Below are 22,588 nucleotides of genomic sequence, written 5' to 3'. Positions count from 1 at the left end.
GCCACTCTTATATGGGAGAGGATAGACAAAGGACCACTATCTTACCAGTAGAGGGTGGCATGCTGCACCAGTGCATATGCATCCCCATCCTCAATGATCACCCTGCAGCTCATACAGGCAAAGCACTCTGGGTGGTACTTGAACTCCCCAGCCACCTGTGAGCAGGTGGGGAGAAGGGTGTACAAAGGGAGGAAGGAAGTGAGTTATCACTGTTGCTGGAGTGAGGACGGGGGTGGGTGAATGACCTCCTATCAAGGCCCCAGTCAAAATCCACTCTTTCACTCCCTGCCCTAGAGCTTCCAAAGGAAGTGTCAGATTGGTACCTCCTGTCATTTCTGAGACTGCACAAAACTGTTTTGGTCTCAGTTATGAGAACAAGTCCCCAGAAGTAATCATTCCCACTAAAAAAGATCACAGTTCTTCCAATACAGGGTTGGCAAGTCTGTCACTATGCTTAAAGTCCTTTGTCCAGAGCGGGTATAGGAGGTAGCACCTCTCTCTGCCAGCCTATTCCAGAGTCTCCTTTTCTGATTCCCTGAAGACAACCTAGGTATATCCTCCTCTCAGCCTGTAACACTCTCCTTGGAGGTCCTTATCCAACTATATTGTGTCTTCTCTCTGCCTGCCTCTCTTCCCACTCCCAACGTTAAACTATTAAGTCTTTGAGGGAAAGATCTTACCTTTCACTTAATAGGTGCTCAATTGATACCTGCTGGTTGAATGAATGAATAAATAAAGGGAGATGCCCTGGCTGATGGAAAGACTAAAAGATGAACAGCCACGGGTAACTGGAAGCACTGTCAATGGACTCTGAAGACCAAGAGGGGCAGATATGAAGGGATTCACTCACCATAAAAGGCCCTGTCATCAGCAGGGAGCACCCATGACAGAACTCCCCAAACTTCCCCCAGTAGTCCTTGGGGCAGTAGAGCTTCCCATCCTTCTCATAGTACCAGTTCGTGAGGGAATCCTGGCATTCTGAACACCTGAAAGGCAAGACAAGAACTGAAACTCTCCTGGATCCCTGGAACCAGGCCACATAGGCTGTCCCTGGCTCCTAGGTATGACAACAAAATGGACGGTCCTCTTTGATCCAAAGCCAAGACGGGGCAAAGTTACAGCCTTGCGCTATCTCCCCAAAGGAAGCTGGTTCAGAGTGAACAAGGCCCCAGAAACCAGCTCTGTGTTGCCTGCCTCAGTGGACAGACTAATGTTTCATAACCTCTTTGGGTCTTGGGGCCCTCTGACAATTTGATAAAAGCCAAGAAGCCTCCCCTAGAAAAATGCACATATAAAGAAGATGTGTATATAATTTAGGTGGGGGGCGGGGTGTATATATAAAGGATTCTCTGAAACCTATTTATGGCACCAGTTAAGGATCTCTGGTCTTGACAGATATTTCAATGAACAAAAGCAGTTTAATCATCTCCACTCTTCAAAACTGACCCATCACCAACAGCGTTACCAACGTAATGTTCTTGCCAAAAATATGTTAAGTATAAAAAAACTAATCAGGCAAATCTAGAATGTGGGTTATTCTATAAGATAACTGGTCTTGACTCTTCTAAAAAGTCATGGGGAGAAGAAAAGGCACAGATTTTAAAAAGCCTAGAGACACAGCAACCAAATACAATGCCTCAACCTTGGATTCAAATTTAGATTAAAAAAGGAAACAGCCATGAACACTTTTTGGAACAACTGAGGAAATCTGGATTTGGACTATAATATTATATTGTAAAATTACCGTGAATTTTCTTAGATGTGATGATATTTGACTTATATAGGAGAATTCTTAGCAGAAACATATTGAACTATTTAAGGATAAAAGTCAAGATGACTTTAAGTTACTCTGAAATAGTTCAGCAAAAATAAATAAATAAAAGTATATAGATAGATGGAGAGAGAGATATACAAAGTGGCATAACATTAACAAATCATGAATCTCTGTGAAAGGTATGTAGGTGTTCTTTGAAGTACATTTTCAACTTTTCTATATATTTGAAGTTTTTTTCAAAATAAAATATTGGGGAAGAAACCCAACATTCTATTAGCGCTGTGTAAGATGTACATGTTAGATCCATAGCTCGCTGGGCAAGGTGGCTGATGCCTGTAATCCCAGCACTTTGGGAGGCTGAGGTGGGAGGATCACTTGAGCCCAGGAGTTCGAGACCAGCCTGGGCAACATAATAAGACCCCATCTCTAAAAAAAAAAAAAAAAAAATCTATAGCTCCCTTCTCGCCGAATCACCTGGCTATGAAGCTCCACCTCTCAAAAGTCTGGTGTGTTCTCAGGACTTACCTGCACGGACAACCTCCTCCTCCCTTCTGAGCTTCCCAACACACACAGCTAAGAGCTCCCTGGCCTGCTGAGCCCATGCCGTCTCTTTCCTTCTAGTTCCTTCTTTTCCCTATTCTTGTTGTCAAGGCCTTGCACCTTCCACAGTGGCCACATCCTTGTTTCCAAGAGGTCTGAACATTGCTTGGTTTGAATCTTGATCCTGCCACTTACTAGTTACATCATCTTGGGCAAGATATTTTACTTCTCTGGCCTAGTTTCCTCATCTATAAAATGAACTGCTGTGAAAATTAATGGAAATAATATGTATTAAAAATATAGAGAGCAGCTGGGCAGTGGCTCATGCTTATAATCCCAGCACTTTGGGAGGCCGAGGCAGGTGGCTCACTTTAAGTCAGGAGGTCGAAATAATATGTATTAAAAATATAGAGAGCAGCTGGGCAGTGGCTCATGCTTATAATCCCAGCACTTTGGGAGGCCGAGGCAGGTGGCTCACTTTAAGTCAGGAGGTCGAGACCAGCCTGGCCAACATGGTGAAACCTGGTCTCTACTAAAAATACAAAAAATTAGCCGGGCGTGGTGGCACGCACCTATAATCCTAGCTACTTGGGAGGCTGAGGCAGGAGAATCGCTGGAACCCAGGAGGTGGAGGTTGCAGTGAGCCGAGATCACGCCACTGCACTCCAGCCTGGGTGACAGAGTCAGACTCTGTCTCAAAAAAAAATATAGATAGATAGATAGATAGACAGACAGACAGACAGATAGACAGACAGATAGATAGATAGACAGACAGATAGACAGACAGATAGACAGATAGATAGATAGCTTATATAAAAGACCTAATATAGGCAGGGTGCGGTGGCTCACACCTGTAATGCCAGCACTTTGGGAGGCTGAGGCGGGCAGATCACAAGGTCAGGAGTTCAAGACCAGCCTGGCCAACATAGTGAAACCCTGTCTCCACTAAAAATACAAAAATTAGCCGGGCATGGTGGCGTGTGCCTGTAGTCCCAGCTACTTAGGAGGCTGAGGCAGGAGAATCTCTTGAACCTGGGAGGCGGAGGTTGTGGTGAGCCAAGATTGCACCACTGCACTCCAGCCTGGACAACAGAGCAAGACTCCATCTCAAATAAAAAAAAAAAAAGACCTAATATAGTAGAAACTCAGTATGTGTTAACTTTTATTAAAGATGATGACAGTGTAATGGCAGCTCACTTTATCAGCTACTTACTGTCACTAGCTGGACAACTTCTCTTAGTAGCTTTCTCTGATTGAAAACAACTAATAGCATCCTATTACTACAAAGAGCCAATGTGAAGAGGAAATAAGCTAACGTATGAGAGAAAGCCTTTTGCCAGGCAAGTGCATTATTATGACTTGCTAAGCACTGCAGATATAAAAGATAAATACACAGGGCACCCTACATCACCTTTTATGAGCTTATGAAGAGTTGAGGAAGAGAAAGTCTAAATAAAACTCAACAATGCAAGGTGAGAGGCCACAGTGAGTTCTACTACTTCTGAGCACTGCGGGAGGTAGAGAAGAGGGGCAGGAATGAGTTGAAGCAGCTGAGCTAGGGAAGTCTAGAGAAGCAAGTCCCTGAGAATCCCTTTATCTTTCTGGAGTGCCCAATTCCCCCTGGGTGCTCAACAAACACTGATGGCTATTTTTACCTTATAGCTTTTCCTACTTGTCTTATGGAAGGGGAACTTCAGGATCTTGAGGGCTGGGTATGGCATGAAGAGTATGGCTGTGAAATGTCTAAAAACTGTGCAGTGAGGATGGAGGCAGAGGGGAAGACTTGGTATGTGGCTCACACTCCTCTCAATGTAAGATACATGTGGGATGAGCTCTAAATGAGGAGGAGAGAGATATGGGTTCAAGTTCTTGGGTGCTAACATTGCCTTGGACAAGCCCCTCTCCCTCTCTGGGTTGTTTCCTCGCCTGTGAAACAAGAGGACAAACAATACCCTGGGTCCCCTTAACTCTGTGCATATCTGTGTTTTTCCCTAGATGATCTGAGGTTCTAATCTTAGCACCACCATTTACCACCTAAGTGATCTTGGGCTAGCCCCTTCACTTCTCATTTGTGAAATGGCAATGTCATCACCTACTTTCAAGGTAGCAATGAGGATTTTTTCTTTCTTTTTTTTGAGATAGAGTTTTGCTCTTATTGCCTGGGCTGGAGTGCCGTGGCACGATCTCAGCTCACTGCAACCTCTGCTTCCCGAGTTCAAGTGATTTTCCCGCCTCAGCCTCCTGAGTAGCTGGGATTACTGGCGCTCGCCACCACACCCAGCTAATTTTTCTATTTTTAGTAGAGACGGGGTTTCCCCTTGTTGGTGAGGCTGGTCTTGAACTCCTGACCTCAAGTGATCTGCCCGCCTTGGCCCCCCAAAGTGCTGCCTGGCCTGCAGTGAGGATTAATTGTGGTTCTGAAGAACTATGGGGTGCCCAACAGAGGGCTGGCAGTAGGAGCAGGGGCTTCCTTCTTGCCTCCCGCCTTCTGACTTAGAAGTTCCTGGGCAACCATCTTTCTTCTTCACTAGACTGTTAGCTCCCTGAGGACAAAAACAGCATCCCACTTACTCTTGGTAGACTCAGCACCAAGCAAAGGACCTGGAAGAGCAAAGCCTTAACAAATGTTTCCAAACCGAAAATGGTAGGAGTGGCAAGAACCAGTAGCCCAGGTAGGGGAGCACAAGGGTTCCATGGCTCATGGTCACCAGGTCCTTCTTTTCTTCTGGGTGCAGACTTATTTGCACCCAAATGCAGGCTGGGGCTCTGTTACGCCCTTGCAATGGTATGTGCGCCGCAGGGCATGGGAGCACCAGAACACACCCTCCTTTCCATTGCCGATATCCTGCTTTTGTTTGCTGCAAGTAGCTCTGGCCAGGCCCAGGAGAGGGAGCAGGGAGAGAAACAAGTGCAGGCATGCAGGAGACAGCCAGGCCAGCCTGCTGGGAAGAACACCTGGCTGGAGAGCAACATCACCAGTCCACATATCTGTGTCAAGGAATGCCTTTAAAGGGCACAGCCAGCTATGTGGCCAAAGTCACTGTAACACATGTCTCTGAAGAACTGGAAGGTGAACAGCTGACAGGAGGGCTGGGTATGGGTCCCTAAGCTGTGTTTTGCCACAGAACACAACTGGGTTCTCAGACCACTTAAGAAGTTGCCATGGTAGACTTCAGAGTTCTAGCTTAGCTATCGATTAACAGCTACTATTTATTGAATGCCAACCATAATCCAGGTCCTATATGAGGTACCTTATTTATATTATCTCTAATCCTGACAACCCTACAAGGTAGCAGGATTATCCCTGTTCTATAGAAGACTGAAAAGCAGAGTTAAAGTCAAATCATTCTGCAAAGCTGCCCAATACATAATTGATGGAGCTGGAATGTGAAGCTATGTGTGCTTGGCTACAAAGCCACATCCACCGTACTGTGTCACTGGAGTGAGACAGCACATCTCAACAGCTGAGCCTCAGGATTCTCACCTGTGAAAATAAGGAGACTGGAGCCCTGACAGCTCAAGACCCTTTGAGTGTTAACACTTTGTGATGCTTCTCCTTTAGCCCAAGTACTGAATGTTAAATAGCACAATTCTCCTCCTTCATATACTTCACAGTGTTCAATTCCCCAGCAGTCTCTGTTCTTTTAAACAAAGAACCCAGAACACACTTTGGAACTGTAAGGTGCTACTCGAACATGTCCCACCTCAGATTCTTAGAGGCCATGGACACCATACGTTCTTCCCAAAGCCAAGGCTGTTTTTCTACCTTTCAATTTTTGAAAGTTTCAAGCGAAAGTCAAAATCTGCCCTGGTTGTAAGTAGAAGAGTACCCAGCTGGGAGGTGGTAAAGCTGAGGTCTGAACCAGTCATCCCACCGTCCTGAGGTGCCAGAGTGAATTGAGCTGAAATCCTCAGGTCAGGGGAGATCACCTAGGAGCCTACACACGCTGAGGCTACGCCTAAGGACAATCTCTAAAACTCATCTTCCAAAACATTACTGAGGGGTTCCGAGGGCTTGGGCAGATACAAAGTGCATGGAACCCTGACGGTCAGTTCAGTGGGTCAACCAAGATCCACACAGAGACCTTTTGAGTCAGCAGAGAACATGAGTTTTTTAAAAAAGATAATCAGTTGAGATTTTCTCTTTCAAGACCTGGATCCATATTCCTTCTCTGCCATTTACCATCTGTGTCACCCAAGGCCAGTTACTTCATGACTCTGAGCCTCAGTTTCCTCACTTGTACATTGCTGATAATATCTTATGGGGTTATGAGAATTAAATTATGTACAGATGTCTTGCATGATGCCTGGCTCACAGATGGTAGCCAGTAAGTGTTCATTTCTTTCCCTCCTCAATTTGAGAACACCAAGGGCAAATGCAGACAGACCCCTTTTTCTCCTATGCCTAGCAATATGGACCTGCTTCTCAGCCCAGAATGAAACAGATTTCTGTAAGTAAAGAAAGGTCCTAAAATGAATTATTTATCTATCCAAATAGAAATCAACTTTTTTTTTTTTTTTTTTTAAGAGACAGAGTCTTACTCTGTCACCCAGGCTGGAGTGCAGTGGCACAATCATTGCTCACTGTAGTCTGACCTCCCAGGCTCAAGAGATCCTCCTGCCTCAGCCTCCCGAGTAGCTGGGACTACAGGTGCATACCACCATGCCTGACTAATTTTTTATTTTTTGTAGAGACAGGGTCTCCCTGTGTTGCTCAGGCTGGTCTTAAACTCCTGGACTCAAGTGATCCTCCAGCCTTGGCCTCCCAAAGTGCTGGGATTACAGGAAGGAGCCCCCACGCCCAGCTGAAATCAATCGATTCTAATAGAGTCCTAATAATTAGGAAATAGTTACTGTGCATCTAGGATGTGTAAGAACAAGCAGGCAAGGTGCTGTGCTGAGAGAAGCCAAGTGAGATAAGATAGAGGCCCAGCCCTCACTCACATCCAAATTCTTCAGAGAAAAATGTTTACAGGTAAATTCTCAACCTCATGGGGTAAGAGAACCAGTCATTATTGCAGTGGATTTACATGTTAAAGCATAAGCCCTCCCATGTCCTGAGGAAGGCCTGGTGGATGGTCATCCCTTAACCTCCCAGTGAACAGCCAGTTGTAGAGAAGCTTCTTTCAGCCCCTAGCCTCTGAATTGACTGGGCTGAAGCAGAGAATGGGAAGCTCCCTTCACCATAGCTTGAGGGCACCTGGACAGCACCACAATTGGGGATGCCAACTTTTCCCCAGGGCCCAGAAGAGCAGATATGACAGGGGCCTAGAGAGACTCTGTTCCATAAGAGCTCAGTCAAAAATCCCTTTATTACTCGTCCTTCCTGCAGATCCTATAGACTGAAACAGTGTGCCAATTAAGCTGTAATTATTATGGAATATGTTATTATTGTTTTAAAAAATTAACCAAACACATAATGAAGCCTACGAACAGCAAGAAATAAGTGTTGCTAGAGTGCACTAAGTTCCAACCAAAAACCAGGAAGAATGTAGTTTCAAGTAATTTGTGTAGTTGTACTGCAGTTAAAGACAGGGCCTCCATTATTTGGCAAATAATGGAAAAGAGCTTGTGTGCCTCTGAGGAGCCACATAAGTTGCAGAGCTGGGAACCATTCACCTGATCCAAGTCCTTCATTTTTCAGATAAGGAGAAAAACAGTCCCAGAGGACCTAAGGCACCTGCCAAAGGTTACTGTGAAGCTGGGCAGAGTTATGCATAATTTTTTCCCTTTAAACATGGATTGCTTTGGAACACAAAGGTTCATTTGTTTTCTTCAAGAGATAACGTGTAAACCCAAACTCATTAAATCAGTATTGGACATTAAGTGAAATTCTATAAAAAGAAAAATGCTTTAAAGATGTCCGACAAAAGCCACTCCCTAATTTACCTCTTTTGTAAATTCCAATTTGAGGTATTTTCTTACTTGGATGCACAGTGGTAATTGCAGCTCACTCCTCATGCTAGTGTGGTAGGAAAGACAGTGCATTCTCTGCTGAGTATGTATGGCCTGTCAGGCAGGGGTGTATGGGACACAGAAGTTGTATTCTTCATTCCCTTGCTCCCTCTTCCTCCTTCACATGTCACGCCTGATCATGTCCCCATGGAATCTGGTTGCGTCACTTTCCTTGCAACCACAGCCCCAGAACTCCTATAGACTTTGTACTCCCCCAGACGCCTAGGGTCAAGGACTTAATTTGTTTCACAGAATCCAGCAAGGACCCTGTTCAGGAGCCCAAGAAGTCTAGCTTCTACTTTCTGCCAAGGATAAAACTGAGGCCCAAAGAGGAGCCCTTGAGGATACCCTTTAATAAAAGAGAGAGGGGCTAATTGCAGAAACAACTTTCTGACCAGGTAGTGATGTAACGGATACCTGGGAGAGCAGAGGGTCTGGGTGGTCCCTCCCTGGTGGGAAAGAGCCCTGCGTGGCAGCTATCTCTTCAGAAGTGACTTCAGGAATGTGGCCTCTTATTTGGGGGAGGGAAGAGTGTCTACAGAAAGTCAGTCAGTACCCCCCAGACTCTAGCTGGGCAAACGGAGCTTGGGGGTAGGGGCAAGAAGATCAGGTTCTCCAGAAAGCCTGAGGCAGAACAAGACAAACGGCAGGTGGACTTGGGTGGCATTAGTGGTCTGGCCCTTAAAGGTTCAGGTTGAGAGTTCACTATCTGCTCTAGCTCCTCCTCTTCCTGAGAAGTTGTGTCCTCCCTGGCTTCCCTGCCTCTCCAAGGGTAAAAGGGGTATAGTTCCTGGCTCCTAAAGGAACAACCCTTCCCCTAAGCTGCCTTCCCAGGATTAAGAGAAATTAAGGAGGACCTGAAATGTGGCTACTTCAACACTTGGCATCTTAATTCCGCATGGTAAAAGCTTTCTCCTAAACTCAAGATCAATTTCCATTGGCTCTTTAGAAAACAATCTCAGCCATTCCTTCCACAAGTCAGGCAAACTATCCCTTTTTCTACTCTCTGCTAGGAGAGGAAAACAAACCTGAGAATTTCCTGTCCACCAGGAGAAGAAAACAAATCTGCAGCCCCCTGAAGGATGAGAGAAAGTCAGGAAGACAGAAAAAGCTGCCCAGTGAGGCTCCGTGTGTTAACTTTGTTGAAACTGGTTGCCTCATCTGTAAAATGGGGATATATAATCTCTTTAGGCTGTTGAGAGATTAAAGGATAAAGTGTCTAGCAGGGCGCTTGGTAGAGTCAGCATTGAGGACCAGTTCCCTTCCCCCTTCCCCCAGTCCAGACACTTCCCAGCACTCTACCAGGGTCCAGTCATTCCACAAAACCACATGGTACACTGCTTTTCTGCCCAGGGCCTGGCCACCTGACTAGTATCCCGGCAGCAAGATCTGGGCACTGGACCTAGCTCAGAGAAGCCAGAAGGGAAAAGTCGACCAGGACCACTGGTGAGGGGGAGGCAGCCTTTTTGGAACAACAGGCTGCTCCCAAAGAATGAAAACAAGCCCCACCCTAGCCTGGAATGGCTCCATTCAGAAGGGACCCAGAGGGTGAGAAACTCCCTGGGGAGTTTCTATGGGAGGTGGAGTGGGGCAATGAGCAAAGAAAGCCAGGTCAGAGGTAGAGTTTCCACATCTCCCTCTGAGAAGCCCCACAGAGAGAGGCTCGTGGAGGTACTTAGGGCTAGGGACTGAGGAGGTGTGGGGGCTGGCCCAGCAGCTCAGGAGCACTCCAAAGCCCACTGCTCCAGTCTTAGAAGCACTCGCCCAGGTCTTTCCCCAGCAACGACATTCACCTGGGAGCTCAGAAGCCCTTCAAGGCCAGAGGCAAATGTGCCTGCCATTAAGAGAACAAACGTTTATAAGGTGCCTACTGTGTACCAGGCTACCCACACCCAGGACTTGCTAGTTTCCAGTTTGGCAAAACCTGCCCGTCCTGCTTGTTGGGGCAAATTCCTGGGCAGGCAGCATGGCCCGCAGGTAAGACATGTGAGAGCTAGAAACAGCACTCTATTTGTGCTATTCCCCCTGGAAGCAGTAACACCTAGAATGGGCAGGTCAGTGGCATCTTTTGGAGGCTCCTTCAGGTTTGTCTGGGATGGAAGGGGAGTTGGAGCTCCCTAAAAAGTTCCTCCCCTCACCACTTCCAGGACAGAATGGGGGTACCTCACAAGGCTGATTCTCCTTGGGTATAACCTCTACTGGCTTCTGCCTGGCAGAACCGATGGTAAAGGACTAAGTGAAAAGGAGATTTAGGGAGACCACCCTCCTCTCAGGACCAGGGGCTAGGAGAGATGGAGAGGGGAACTCGGAGACCAACTCACCGAAATGGGTCTCTGGAGGTGAAGTAAGCCGGGACTGACAAGTAACTCCCCATCTTCTTCCCACACCAGATAGACAGGCTCAGCTGCAAATCCGTCTGTGACTGCCTCAGGCTGGCTGTAGATGGCCACCATGACAGGCCCGGGGCTCCTGGCACCTCTGGCGGCAGGCAGGCTGCCCTGAGCTCACCTCTCCCTCCGGAGCAGCTGGGGGAGCCTGAGGACTCCAGGCCACTTGGCCCCCAGCAGATTCCCACAGGGGCTCATGGCTGGGATGGCTCCTCCCTAGTTTTCAGAAGCTCAGGCGGCCCCTTTGGACTCCGAGAAAACGACCTCTCTGCGGAGGCTACACACACACTGGCATTCTTGAGCAGGGGCCGGTGACTAGCTAAGAAAGAAGCGCTGCTGTCAAGTTAGCCTTCTTCTTCAGTCCCACCCCTGAATGAGGGAGGGAGGGAGGAAGAGGAGGGGCTCCCGCAGAACCGAGGTGTGTGGTTGGAGCAGCTGTTAGGAAACAGACCTTGCAGGCAAGGGGTGGAGCTGGGCTGGATCGAGGCTGCAGGCAGGCGCTGCAGACAATAACTGGGACCGATTGAGCGTCCTTCCTGAGCTCAGGGAAGGGCAAGGCAGGCTAGAGGGTGAACATATCTGGCCCCAGATGTCCTCAAGCAGAGGAGCTGCCTAAAGGACAGTAATTCTGCTTGGAGGTGAAAAAAAAAAAAAGCAGAGGATGCCAGGTCCAGGAAGAGCCACACCAGACGGGGGACCTCTGGTAGGAGAGACAGGTCCAGAGAGCCATCCTAGCTCTGAGCTGACATCTGCTCTGTCCTGGCACTAGGGCTCCCATTCATTCCCTCCCTCTGCCTGGCCTGGGGACAGACTCAAGAGCTGACCAATGGGAGGTGCCACTTCCACTCCAGGACAGGGCTGTGTTGCAAATAAGGAAACAAGGCCCAGAGTATTAACCTATACCTGATGTGTCTCCATGTGGCAAACACTATATGCACTCTTTTATTTCTCTGAGACAGGAATTACTCCCATGCCACAGACAAGAAAAGTGAGGTACAGAGAGATTAGGTAACTCACTTAAGGTCAAAAAGGGAGTCAGTGGCAGGGCTGGGATTTAAATCTAGGCTCATGTGCCTCTAGAGCTGGAGCTCTCCCACTACCAGGCTTCATTCTGGCTCTTCAAAGAGAAAAATCTTTTCCAAAGCCCTCTGCAAATAGGATGGAGCCCAGGTTACTCTCATTCACTCACTATTCACTGAGGGTTCACAGGCAGAACACCATCCACTGGCGTCAGTGGACAGTGGAACTTCTTCTACTTGTCCAGTGATAACTATGCTTTTCAAACTGAAAAATGGGGCATGAGGGAGAAGAAGGCCTGGGGTGCCAAAAGGGATTGATAAGCCTAGGTATCTGGAATGGGAGCCCACCTGAACAGCCCCCAGTTGTGACAATGACCAAACCAGAGCCTACCATGTAGAAAGCCCTTGTCTCCCTGCCTGCAGGATTGTAAAGGAAAAAGCAAGGCTGTTGGAGGAAACCAGAACACTCAGACCTCGCTATTGGATTTGGGGCAGTGACATCAGCTCTCCCTCACCAGGCACACACCTCTCACCATTGTAAAGAGCCAGAAGTCACCCTGCAGCTTCTATCTCTTACTGTGAACCATGGCGGGAAAGTCTGATAAAGATAGTAGATGGGGTTACAAGGGAGCCTTTTCCCATTCCACCAATTGGACACAGGGACAACAATGCATGTGATAAGAGCACATGGGTTTGAGTACTGTTAAGAAGCTACCATTTATTGAGCAGTTAATATGTTCTACGCCCTGTGTTAAGTGCTTACCATTTATTATCCATCATGTTTAAATTGCCAGTAAAAGGAGGAAACGTCATCAGCCTCATTTAACAGATTAGGAAATAGGTTCTGAGGGGTTATGTCACTATTCTCAAGACAAATAGCTGGTAAGTGGTGAGAGTGGTTTTTTTTTTTTTTTTTTTGAGATGGAGTCTCGCTCTGTCACCCAGGCTGGAGTGCAGTGGCGCGATCTCCGCTCACTGCAAGCTCTGCCTCCCAGGTTCACGCCATTCTCCTGCCTCAGCCTCTCCGAGTAGCTGGGACTACAGGCGCCCGCCACCACGCCCGGCTAAATTTTTTTGTAGTTTTAGTAGAGACGGGGTTTCACCGTGGTCTCGATCTCCTGACCTCGTGATCCGCCCGCCTCGGCCTCCCAAAGTGCTGGGATTACAAGGGTGAGCCACCACACCCGGCCTTTTTTTTTTTTTGTCAGGATCTCTCTGTCATTCAGGCTGGAGTGCAGTGGTGCCATCATGGCTCACTACAATCTCGACTTCGACCTTCTGGACTCAAGTGATCCTCTCACCTCAGCCTCCAGAGTAGCTGGGACTACAGATGCGTGCCATCATGCCCAGCTGTGAGGCTGGGTTTCAAACCTGGTATATATGGCTCTAGAGCACAGGTCAAGGCACTTTTTCTGTAAAGGGCCAGAGAGCAAATATCTTAGGCTCTGCAGGCCATACAGACTGTCATGGCCACTCAATTGTGTCATTATAGGGCAAAAGCAGCCATATATAAAACATAAACTAAGGCACATGGCTGTGTTCCAATAGATATTTACTTATGGAAAGATTTTTTTCTTTTCTTTTTTTTTTTTTTTTGAGATTCAGTCTCACAGCCCTGGCTAAAGTGCAGTGGTATAAACATGGTTCACTGTAGCCTCGACCACCTGGGCTCAAGTGATCCTCCTACCTAAGCCTCCAGTGCATCTGGGACCACAGGTGCAGGCCACCATGCCCGGCTATTTTGTGCGTGTGTGTGTGTGTGTGACGGAGTCTCGCTCTGTTGCCCAGGCCACCATGCCCGGCTATTTTGTGTGTGTGTGTGTGTGTGTGTGTGTGTGTGTGTGACGGAGTCTCGCTCTGTTGCCCAGGCTGGAGTGTAGTGTCGTGATCTTGGCTCACTGCAACCTCCGCCTCCCAGGTTCAAGCAATTCTCTTGTTTCAGCCTCCCAAGTACCCGGGACTACAGGCGCATGCCACCATGCTCGGCTAATTTTTGTGTTTTTAGTAGAGCCAGGGTTTCCCCATATTGGTCAGGCTGGTCTTGAACTCCTGACCTCAGGTGATCCACTTGCCTCAGCCTCCCAAAGTGCTGGGATTATATGCGTGAGCCACTGCACCCGGCCCTGGCTAATTTTTTTATTTTTTGTAGAGACAGGGTCTCACTTTGTTGCCCAGGCTGGGACACTGATATTTGAGTTTCATGTAATTTCCACATGTCACAAAGCATTCTTTTGCTTTTTTTCCCCTAACCATTAAAAATCACAGGTCATATAGGCCAGGCATAGTGGCTCATGCCTATAATCCCAGCATTCGAGAGGCCAAGGAGGGAGAACTGCTTGAAGCCAGAAGTTTGAGACGAGCCTGGGTAACAAACCAAGACCCTATCTCTACTAAAAAAATCAATCAATCAGGCCGGGCATGGTGGCTCACGCCTGTAATCCCAGCACTTTGGAAGGCCGAGGTGCGTAGATCACCTGAGGTTGGAAGTTCGAGACCAGCCTGACCAACATGGAGAAACCCTGTCTCTACTAAAAATACAAAAATTAGCCAGGTGTGGTGGCACATGCCTGTAATCCCAGCTACTCGAGAGGCTGAGACAGGAGAATCGCTTGAACCCAGGAGGCAGAGGTTGCGGTGAGCTGAGTTGGTGCCATTGCATTCCAGCCTGGGCAACAAGAATGAAACTCCGTCTCAAAAAGAAAAAAAACAAAAAAATCAATCAATCACAGGCCATATTAAAACGGCTGAATCTCAATCTTGAGCTTAGTATCTGCTACTTCTGTAATGTGATGTCATGTTCACAAACACCAGGTAAAAGACAGTCTCAATTTTGAGACCGAATCTCAAAAAAAAAAAAAAGAAGAAAAAAATCTTTCCATAAGTAAATGGGCCATAGTTTGCCGGCCTCTGTTCTAGAACCACAGAGCTCAACCACTCTGTTTACTACCTCTAATAGTGATGAACAGCTCTTGGCGTTTGTGCAGAGCTCAGTCATATCTAACTATACCACAAAGACACCACACTCTAGCCCCAGAGGCAGCCAGAAGAAGTAAGCACTGAACAGGTGCTCACCCTGCATTAAGCATTGCTTGCAGCACTACTTGTATGAATGAATTTTAACCTACACTATTCCACAGTGCTGTGATTTCTCTCTTTACAGATAAAGCAACTGAGGTGCAGGGAGGTTAAATCACTTGCCTGAGGTCACTCAGCTGTAAATGTGAGAAGTGAAGCCAGGATTTGAACCCAGGCTAGACATTATAGACTACGTTCTACCATGCTATACCAAAGCTCAGCCTGGGCCCAGAGCCAGACTGTCTGAGTTTGAATGCGACAATGCACTGCGTGTAAGCCCTTGGCACAAAGTATGGGACACATTAAAGGTTGATAAATGTTAGCCGTTAATATCATTAAGACTATTGTTACAACTACTGTGGGCTAGCTATGTGGCCTTTAGCAAGTCATTGTCTCTGTCTGGGCCTTGGTTAGGTCTCTAAATAGCTCCCAGCATCAACATTTTTCACCCCTATGAGGTTGCAGAGGGCTCTCTATTTTCCTTGGGTCTCAAGTTGAGTTTAAACTCTTGAGCAGGAGGTCAGGATCCTGGCCTAGGGGACACACAAGGCCCACAGAGGAGGTGAGGTGGGCTGGAAGTGGGGAAATAACATACAGGATACTGAAAGGGCTGCCCAGCTGGAGAGCTGGGAACAATCTTTCTCCCAGCCACACAGCCAACTATTTCTCACCAAAAATCTATTATGTTCCCCTGTAATTCAATCAGGCAAGAAGGGGGCCCCAAATTAAGTCTGGAACTAGCAAATTATCTTTTAATTGTACCCTCTGATTTCCATGTGATGAACACAGTACTAATGGAAGAATATGCAAGCCACAAAGAGACTGAGGCCAGGGAGCCCATGAGCATAACTCCTCTTGACATTTCACACAGCTCTGCTGTTCCAGCGGCGGCGGGCTCAGTGAGTCGGTGTCTAGGAATGTGAGCAGGAGGCTGTAGGCGTTCTCCTCTCCCCCTACTCCTCTTACAAAGGACTGGTGGGTGGGTGGGGAATAAGTGAGAGGACATCTCAATGCCATGAAAACTGCCTCCCCCTGGGAGAGGAACAGCCTTCTCCCCATGTCCTGAGTTGAAGCAGAAGCCCCTCCCAGGTGGAATCCATTTGACCTCCAAAAATCCAGACTTCAGGAGGAAACTTTGAAGGATTGATCACCAGATGTGATAAGCTGCTGGCTGCTCAGACCCAAGTGTGTGGTTCCTCAGAGCCAACTTCAAAAGGCCCAAGCCACCCAGCATTGGGAGATGAAATGTCACACTGGAGGATTTATTTCACCCTCCCACCCTTGGAAACTGGTCCTGGATAGAAAACTGCTCTTCTAGGTCCTCAGAGCAGCTGGCAGAAGATTCAGCAGTTATGGCTGCTAGAGGCAACTGCAGGAATCCTTCGACTGACAGTTATGGTAGGGATAAAATGGCAGGAGAGGTGTTAATCTCCAGCACATTTCATAAATTGGAAACCTGGCACAGAGCCGAACAAACTGACTCCTTAGAACCAGCTGAGGCATAGGTCTTCAAAGCGTCTGTGACAGGCTGGAGAACAATAGCCTTCATAACCGGCAGCCCCAAGTGAATGTTCAGGCAAGGTGTGGTAAGTGAATGAATCACCCCAACCTTTTGCTGGAAGAAAGCTCTGGTCAAACAATTCAAAGCCCAAGGAACTGTTTGTGTGAAGCCCTCTACTGGCTGGGAGGACTCCAATCAAGCAAGAGAATTTTTGAGGACTCTGAAGCCTCCAAATCCTGAAAGGTAAGAATTACCACCCCCATCTACTAACCATCTTTCGTGCCCCACCCCTTCCCTCTTCCAAATCACTTTCTACATTATAGCAGCAGTCATCCTTCTAAAACAAGGGTCCCGGGCAGGCATGGTGGCTCACGCCTGTAATCCCAGCACTTTGGGAGGCTGAGGCAGGCAGATCACTTGAGGTCAAGTGTTCATGACCAACCTGGCCAACATGGAGAAACCCCATCTCTGCTAAAAATACAAAATTAGCTGGGTGTGGTGGTGTGTGCCTGTAATCCCAGCTACCGGGGAGGCTGAGGCAAGAGAATCGCTTGAACCCGAGAGGCGGAGGTTGCGGTGAGCCAAAATCGTGCCATTGCACTCCAGCCTAGGTGACAGAGCCAGATTCTGTCTCAATAAATAAATAAATAAAATGTCCCAGCAATTCCCAGCTTCACAGGGTTATGAGCATTAAATGAGAACATATGTGAACAAGCCCACTTCAGTACCTGGCTCATGGAACTCAGTCAATGTTTTTTTTTTTTTTTTTTTTTGAGACAGAGTCTCGCTCTTTCACCCAGGCTGGAGTGCAGTGGCGCGATCTCAGCTCACTGCAGGCTCCGCCCCCCGGGGTTCACGCCATTCTCCTGCCTCAGCCTCTCCAAGTAGCTGGGAACTACAGGTGCCTGCCACCTCACCCGGCTAATTTTTTTGTATTTTTAGTAGAGACGGGGTTTCACTGTGTTAGCCAGGATGGTCTTGATCTCCTGACCTCGTGATCCGCCCGCCTCGGCCTCCCAAAGTGCTGGGATTACAGGCGTGAGCCACCGCGCCCGGCCACAGTCAATGTTTTATAGAGTGAGAGCTTAGTATCTGCTATTCCTGTAATGTGATGTCATGTTCACAAACACCAGGTAAAAGACAATATTTGGCATCTATCTTAGGTATCACGGAAAGAGAAAAGAATTTGGCATCTGGATAGAACTTTAGAGATTTAGTCTAATCCTTTGTTTTATAGTTCATGAACTTGAAACTAGGAATGGAGAATTGGAAGCCCAAGACATATGAGGATACCAAGTCACATGAAATGTGTTCAGATTTTCAGACTGGGAGAATTATTTCCCAATATATTGAAAAAAGAAAATACATTGGCACAGTGATGGAACCATTGTTAGTACCTTTGGAGAAACTGGAGAATGGGTGCAATATTTCCAAAGTATAATGTTCCGTATCTACTATATACCAGGCGCTGGGGATGTATTCATGAAATAAAAATGGAGATAGCTAACTGGCCCAGTTTTCAAAAAGGAGGAAAAAGATACTGGAAAAAGTAAGCCTTATGATCCTTTTGCTTTGATTCCTTCACATAAATTCTAGGCAGATGATGGAATAAGTGGACAGTAAGCACTTAGAAAAGGAGCTGATCATTAGGAGTCAGCAGTAGTGAAATAGTAGTGACTAGTTAGACTTGACTTCATGTTTTCACTGGGTTACTCATCCTGAGACCTTATCTTGGATTTCCACAGGCATTTGATAAACTCTTTCCTGATATCCAGACAGTAAGAATGTGGGCAGGAAATCTAGAAAAATCAGATACAAGAACTCAACATACCTAGCAATTTGAGGCTCTGAATTGTAGAGGCAGGATTCCTGAATACCTTGCTAGAGCTCACATTGAGGAAAGGGCATGGGATTTGAGCTCAGAAAACGTTTCTTTTAATTTCAGTGCTGCCCTTCCCAGCAGCATAAACTTGGATAAATTATTTAACATCTCTGGGCTTCCCTTGCCCTGCCTGTGCTATATTCCTCAAGAGGTTGTTACAGGAACTAAACTAGATGATGAGTACAAAAGGCCTCTGTAAACTGAAGATGCATTATAAACATCAGTTATTATCACTGTTCTAGTGCTGTAGTTGCTCATCATGGGGGTCCTAAATCATAGGTTTCTTTACTAGGCATCTGTGGACACCTGGTATGGGCCAGGCCTATGCTGGGCACTGAGAGTACCTAGTGCCTGCCTTCACGTAGTTTGATCTGGTGATAGACAGATATGGCCACAGGGTCCTTCCTGGGTGTGATTTGCTTGGAGACACATTGAAGGAACCCTTCCCAGAGGAGAATGAATGCTGTGTCAGAGCAGGGCCTGGAAAAAGGAGGAGAAGACAGCACCTGCAGGAGATGTAGGAGGCTATAGAAGGAGTTAAGAGAGCAAAGGTTTGGGGGACTCCCAGGGAGCCTTATGTGGTGAGTCATCAATGGAGTACGACAGGAGGTGACCAGAGCCATTCCTGAGGGAACAAAGGTTCACAGAGAAGGTTGCTGTTTAAGGTCACAGGTCTAGGAACTGACAAAGCTGGAGTTTGACCCAAGTCTTTGGAGTCCAGGTCCAACATACTAAAACTGCCTCAAATAACTATTTTATTCTTGCCATTTGATTTACAGTAATATTTCTGAAAGTGTAACTAAAGGAATAGCAGCATTGGACCCTCTGGTCAGCTTGTTGAAAATCAAGATTCCTGAGCCCCACTTCAGATATACAGAATCAGAATCGCTGAGATTGGGGCTAAGAATCTGCATTTTAAACAAGCCCCAGTGTTTCTGATCTACACTAACAATTGAAAACCAATGCTTTTCTTTTTCCTAAGTGCTTTTCCACTTGATTTCATTTTATTCTCACAATAACCCTCAGAGGCAGGCAGGATAGATCACTATCATTACCTTGTTACAAACGAGAAAATGAATGTACAGATAGCTTGTTCATCTTCTTATCCTGAACGTAGCTTAATAAATAAATGTTTGGTGATTGACATTTTGTTAAGCCTTGGCTAAGTAGAGACTTTCACCTTCCTGGTGCCACTCTTACCCATTTGTAACCCCACAGTAGCTGCCTCTCTCTTTCCTCGGTGACATGGCAGTGGTGCTCACGTTATGGTATAAAAAGGTGATTCTAGGCCAGGCGCGGTGACTCACACCTGTAATCCCAGCACTTTGGGAGGCTGAGGCAGGCAGATCACAAGGTCAGGAGATCAAGACCATCCTGGCCAACACGGTGAAACCCCGTCTCTACTAAAACACATAAAATTAGCCAGGAGTGGGGGTGTGCGCCTGTAGTCACAGCTCCTCGGGAAGCTGAGGCAGGGGAACCACTTGAACCTGGGAGGTGGAGATTGCAGTGAGCTGAGATTGCGCCACTGCACTCCAGCCTGGCGACACAGTGAGACTCCAACTCAAAAAAAAAAAAAAAAAAAAAAAAGTGATTCTAGAAGATAGCGTCATTCCATGAAAAGTGCTATCTCTGGAACTAAAACAAATTTCAAACAAACACGAGGGATGACATTAGCCAACTTCAGAAACGGTGCTTCTGCAAGAGTCAGTGCTACTGATGGGAGTGGAGCACCCTCTGATCTCAGCAAAATCTCTATAGGGCATCATCAGGAAGTCATGACCAGAATACAGCTGACACACAAAAGAAAACAACCTTAACTCAAGTCTGGCATGAGGTGCTGAGGGGTTTTTTTGTAATCATAAGGAGGATGGAGAAAGAATTTGTTAGCACACTTCCAGCACTGCCCATGGGAGAAGGGACTCTAGCCTTCTGGGGAAAAATGAAAAACAAGGCAAAATAAGCACAGCAGGCTGCTACGGTTGCAGAAGGCATGCCATTCCTTGAGGCCCTGGTTTTGATGGTTTAAGACTTAGGGATGACATTTACAGACTGAGGTCTTAGTCTACATGAGTTTGAGCTTATCTTATCACCTCAAAAGATAAGCTCTTGCCTAAAAGAATATTGTAGAATAAAGAGATGGTAATGGTGCATACTGGATGGACTTTATTCAAGTGTCCAAAGAGTCATTCAACAAATACATCATTGACCCAGAAAACACTCTTAGCACCCACTACATTCTAGGCACTTTGCTAAGCTCTGGGATACAAAGACAAACTAGATACAGCTCCACACTTGGAGAATTTCATACTCTAAGAGTGATGCTAGATGTGTAAACAAATACTGAAATGGATATAACTGAGGTATGAAGAGAATAACAAAGAGAGAAAAAGTCTCTGATTGGTGGGGAGAGGTATGGGTGGATTTGGCAGGGGGCTCCTCCACAGAAGACGGGATGGTATTGGCAGACTCTTAATAGGCTGATTGCCAGGCAGTAAGAGGCATTCTGGCCTGAAGGAACAACATGTGCAAATGCACTGAGGCATAAAGCGTATGGTATGCTCACATAACGCTGAGCAGGTCTGTAAGCTCTAGTGCACGGCACATATGGGCAGCAATTAGACCGGAGACCAGGATGGTGGAATAGAGTAGGGGCAGAGCACTAAAGACCAAGTCTGCTAGGCTAAAGAGTTGCCTACAGGCAGGGAAGAGCTATCAGAGGTATTTAAGCAAGCAGTGATTCCTAACAGAACACAAAGCTGAAACGCCAAAGAGAATGCTGATCTTTAGTTGCCAGTTTGGCTCTTTGAATGGGTATAAATGCCTAAAGTCTACGGTTGGCTGTGTATATGCCCATGTGAAATTTGCTGACCAACTAGTGTTCACTAACAGTAGAGAGTATGCCTTTGTCCTGGGGCCACATCTCTACTGCCTTGTCATTTTAACAGCTGATATTTGTCCATATGGGCTGTAAGCACATAAGCATGGAATTGCAACCCCTTATAGATAATCATCCACTGTTGCTCCATGATACTAATTAGAAAATTGAATGTCTAACATTGAGTAACAAATGCTGTGTTGACATGGACATCCTTCTCCAGGCTGCACTGGGAAAAATGATTTGGGTATCTCAAGAACTCTCTAGGCAATTCAAGGAAAAAAGCCCTCGTCTGGCAGGGAACACCTGAAAAATCACCCTGGTTAACAGAAAATCTGCTGTGTGATCTTAGGCAAGCCATTAAATCTCTCTGGGCTTCAATTTCTTCCTCTGTAAAAGGAAGGAGTTAGGTGAGCAAAAAATTCCATACCCATTACAGGTCAGTGCTTAAAGAGGCAACGAGGAAGGAGGTGTGATCAAAGGAAGGTTGACTGGTGGACCACCCAGAGAACTCTTCAAGGCTGATGTTTTATTGGTGAATGACCCTAATCTAGGCCTAGTTTTTGGCCTTTCAGGTTTTTGACCTTCCTAATGTCCAAAGAGGTGCAGACATTCTGTGATGGTTCTGACCTAACCATTTATCAAACCCTCTGTATACTTATGAATTGACTATTAAAATCAGAACACCCATATCCCCTATACAGGTACTACTTCCAGTCCCTTCCTGTTATTAAGAATCCCAGGAAGCTGAATTAGGCATCAGAAGGTTGCTCTGTGAGCATGGACTTAAAATAAAGGGAAATGAGTAGCCACTGAAAGAAATTTCATCCTGGCAGTGGTGAGTCAGCCAAACTAGCCCTGCTTGCCACAAAGGACCCTATCCTGGTGGCCAAATCTAGATTCAGCATCTTTATCCGAATACAGTACTAGTTTTGCTTCACTAACTTTTTACTTTCTGTTTCATTGCTGGCCACTTATTTATTGTATTGGTTTTTTTTTTTTTTTTTTTTGAGACAGTGTCTCCCTGTGTCGCCCAGGCTGAAGTGCAGTGGCGCAAACTCGGCTGGCTCACTACAACTTCCACCTCCTGGGTTCAAGCAATTCTCCTGCCTCAGCCTCCCAAGTAGCTGGGATTACAGGGACCTGTCACCACACCTGGCTAATTTTTGTACTTTTTTTTTTTTTAGTAGAGACAGGGTTTCACCATGTTGGCCAGGCTAGTCTCGAACTCCTGACCTCAAATGATCTGCCCACCTCGGCCTCCCAAAGTGCTGGGATTACAGGTGTGAGCCACTGTGCTCGGCCTTATATTGGTTTTTAAACTAAGTTTTAATTGAAAAAAATAACTACTTCTTTAGATATGTGCGACAATCACCAATTCACATATATTATTCAGCCCTGGCAGGCTTTTGCCTCTCTAGTAACTAATAACAAAGAGCAAACATTCATGAGTGCTCTGTGAATAGTGTTCCCAGTGCTACACACACTTTTATTTACAGTAATACTGTGAGGGTAGGTTGTAAGGAGGTAGGTAGTAAGTTTGTATCTCCATTTCTTCTTCTTTTTTTTTTTTTTTT

At 46.5% G+C, this 22,588-nt stretch overlaps 1 protein-coding gene across 3 annotated transcripts in view; it reads right to left on the bottom strand.

Moving 5' to 3' along the window:
- The window catches only part of LIMK2 (LIM domain kinase 2), a 68,603-nt gene that overhangs the window by 20,729 nt on the left and 25,286 nt on the right, over nt 1-22,588 (bottom strand). For 2 of the 3 annotated variants that reach the window (XM_032138850.2, XM_058430986.1), the window contains 2 exons: nt 851-986; nt 46-155 (listed from right to left, as the gene is read on the bottom strand). In XM_032138850.2, the coding sequence (XP_031994741.1) occupies nt 46-155; nt 851-986 (246 nt within the window). Of the gene's footprint in view, nt 1-45; nt 156-850; nt 987-10,590; nt 10,999-22,588 lie in introns of those variants that run through there. The other variant, XM_032138851.2, reaches the window with a different exon arrangement.

The sequence above is a fragment of the Hylobates moloch genome, unplaced genomic scaffold, assembly GCF_009828535.3.
Source record: "Hylobates moloch isolate HMO894 unplaced genomic scaffold, HMol_V3 SCAFFOLD_19, whole genome shotgun sequence".
NCBI lineage: Eukaryota > Metazoa > Chordata > Mammalia > Primates > Hylobatidae > Hylobates > Hylobates moloch.
This window is presented reverse-complemented; position numbering and strand designations above follow the sequence as displayed.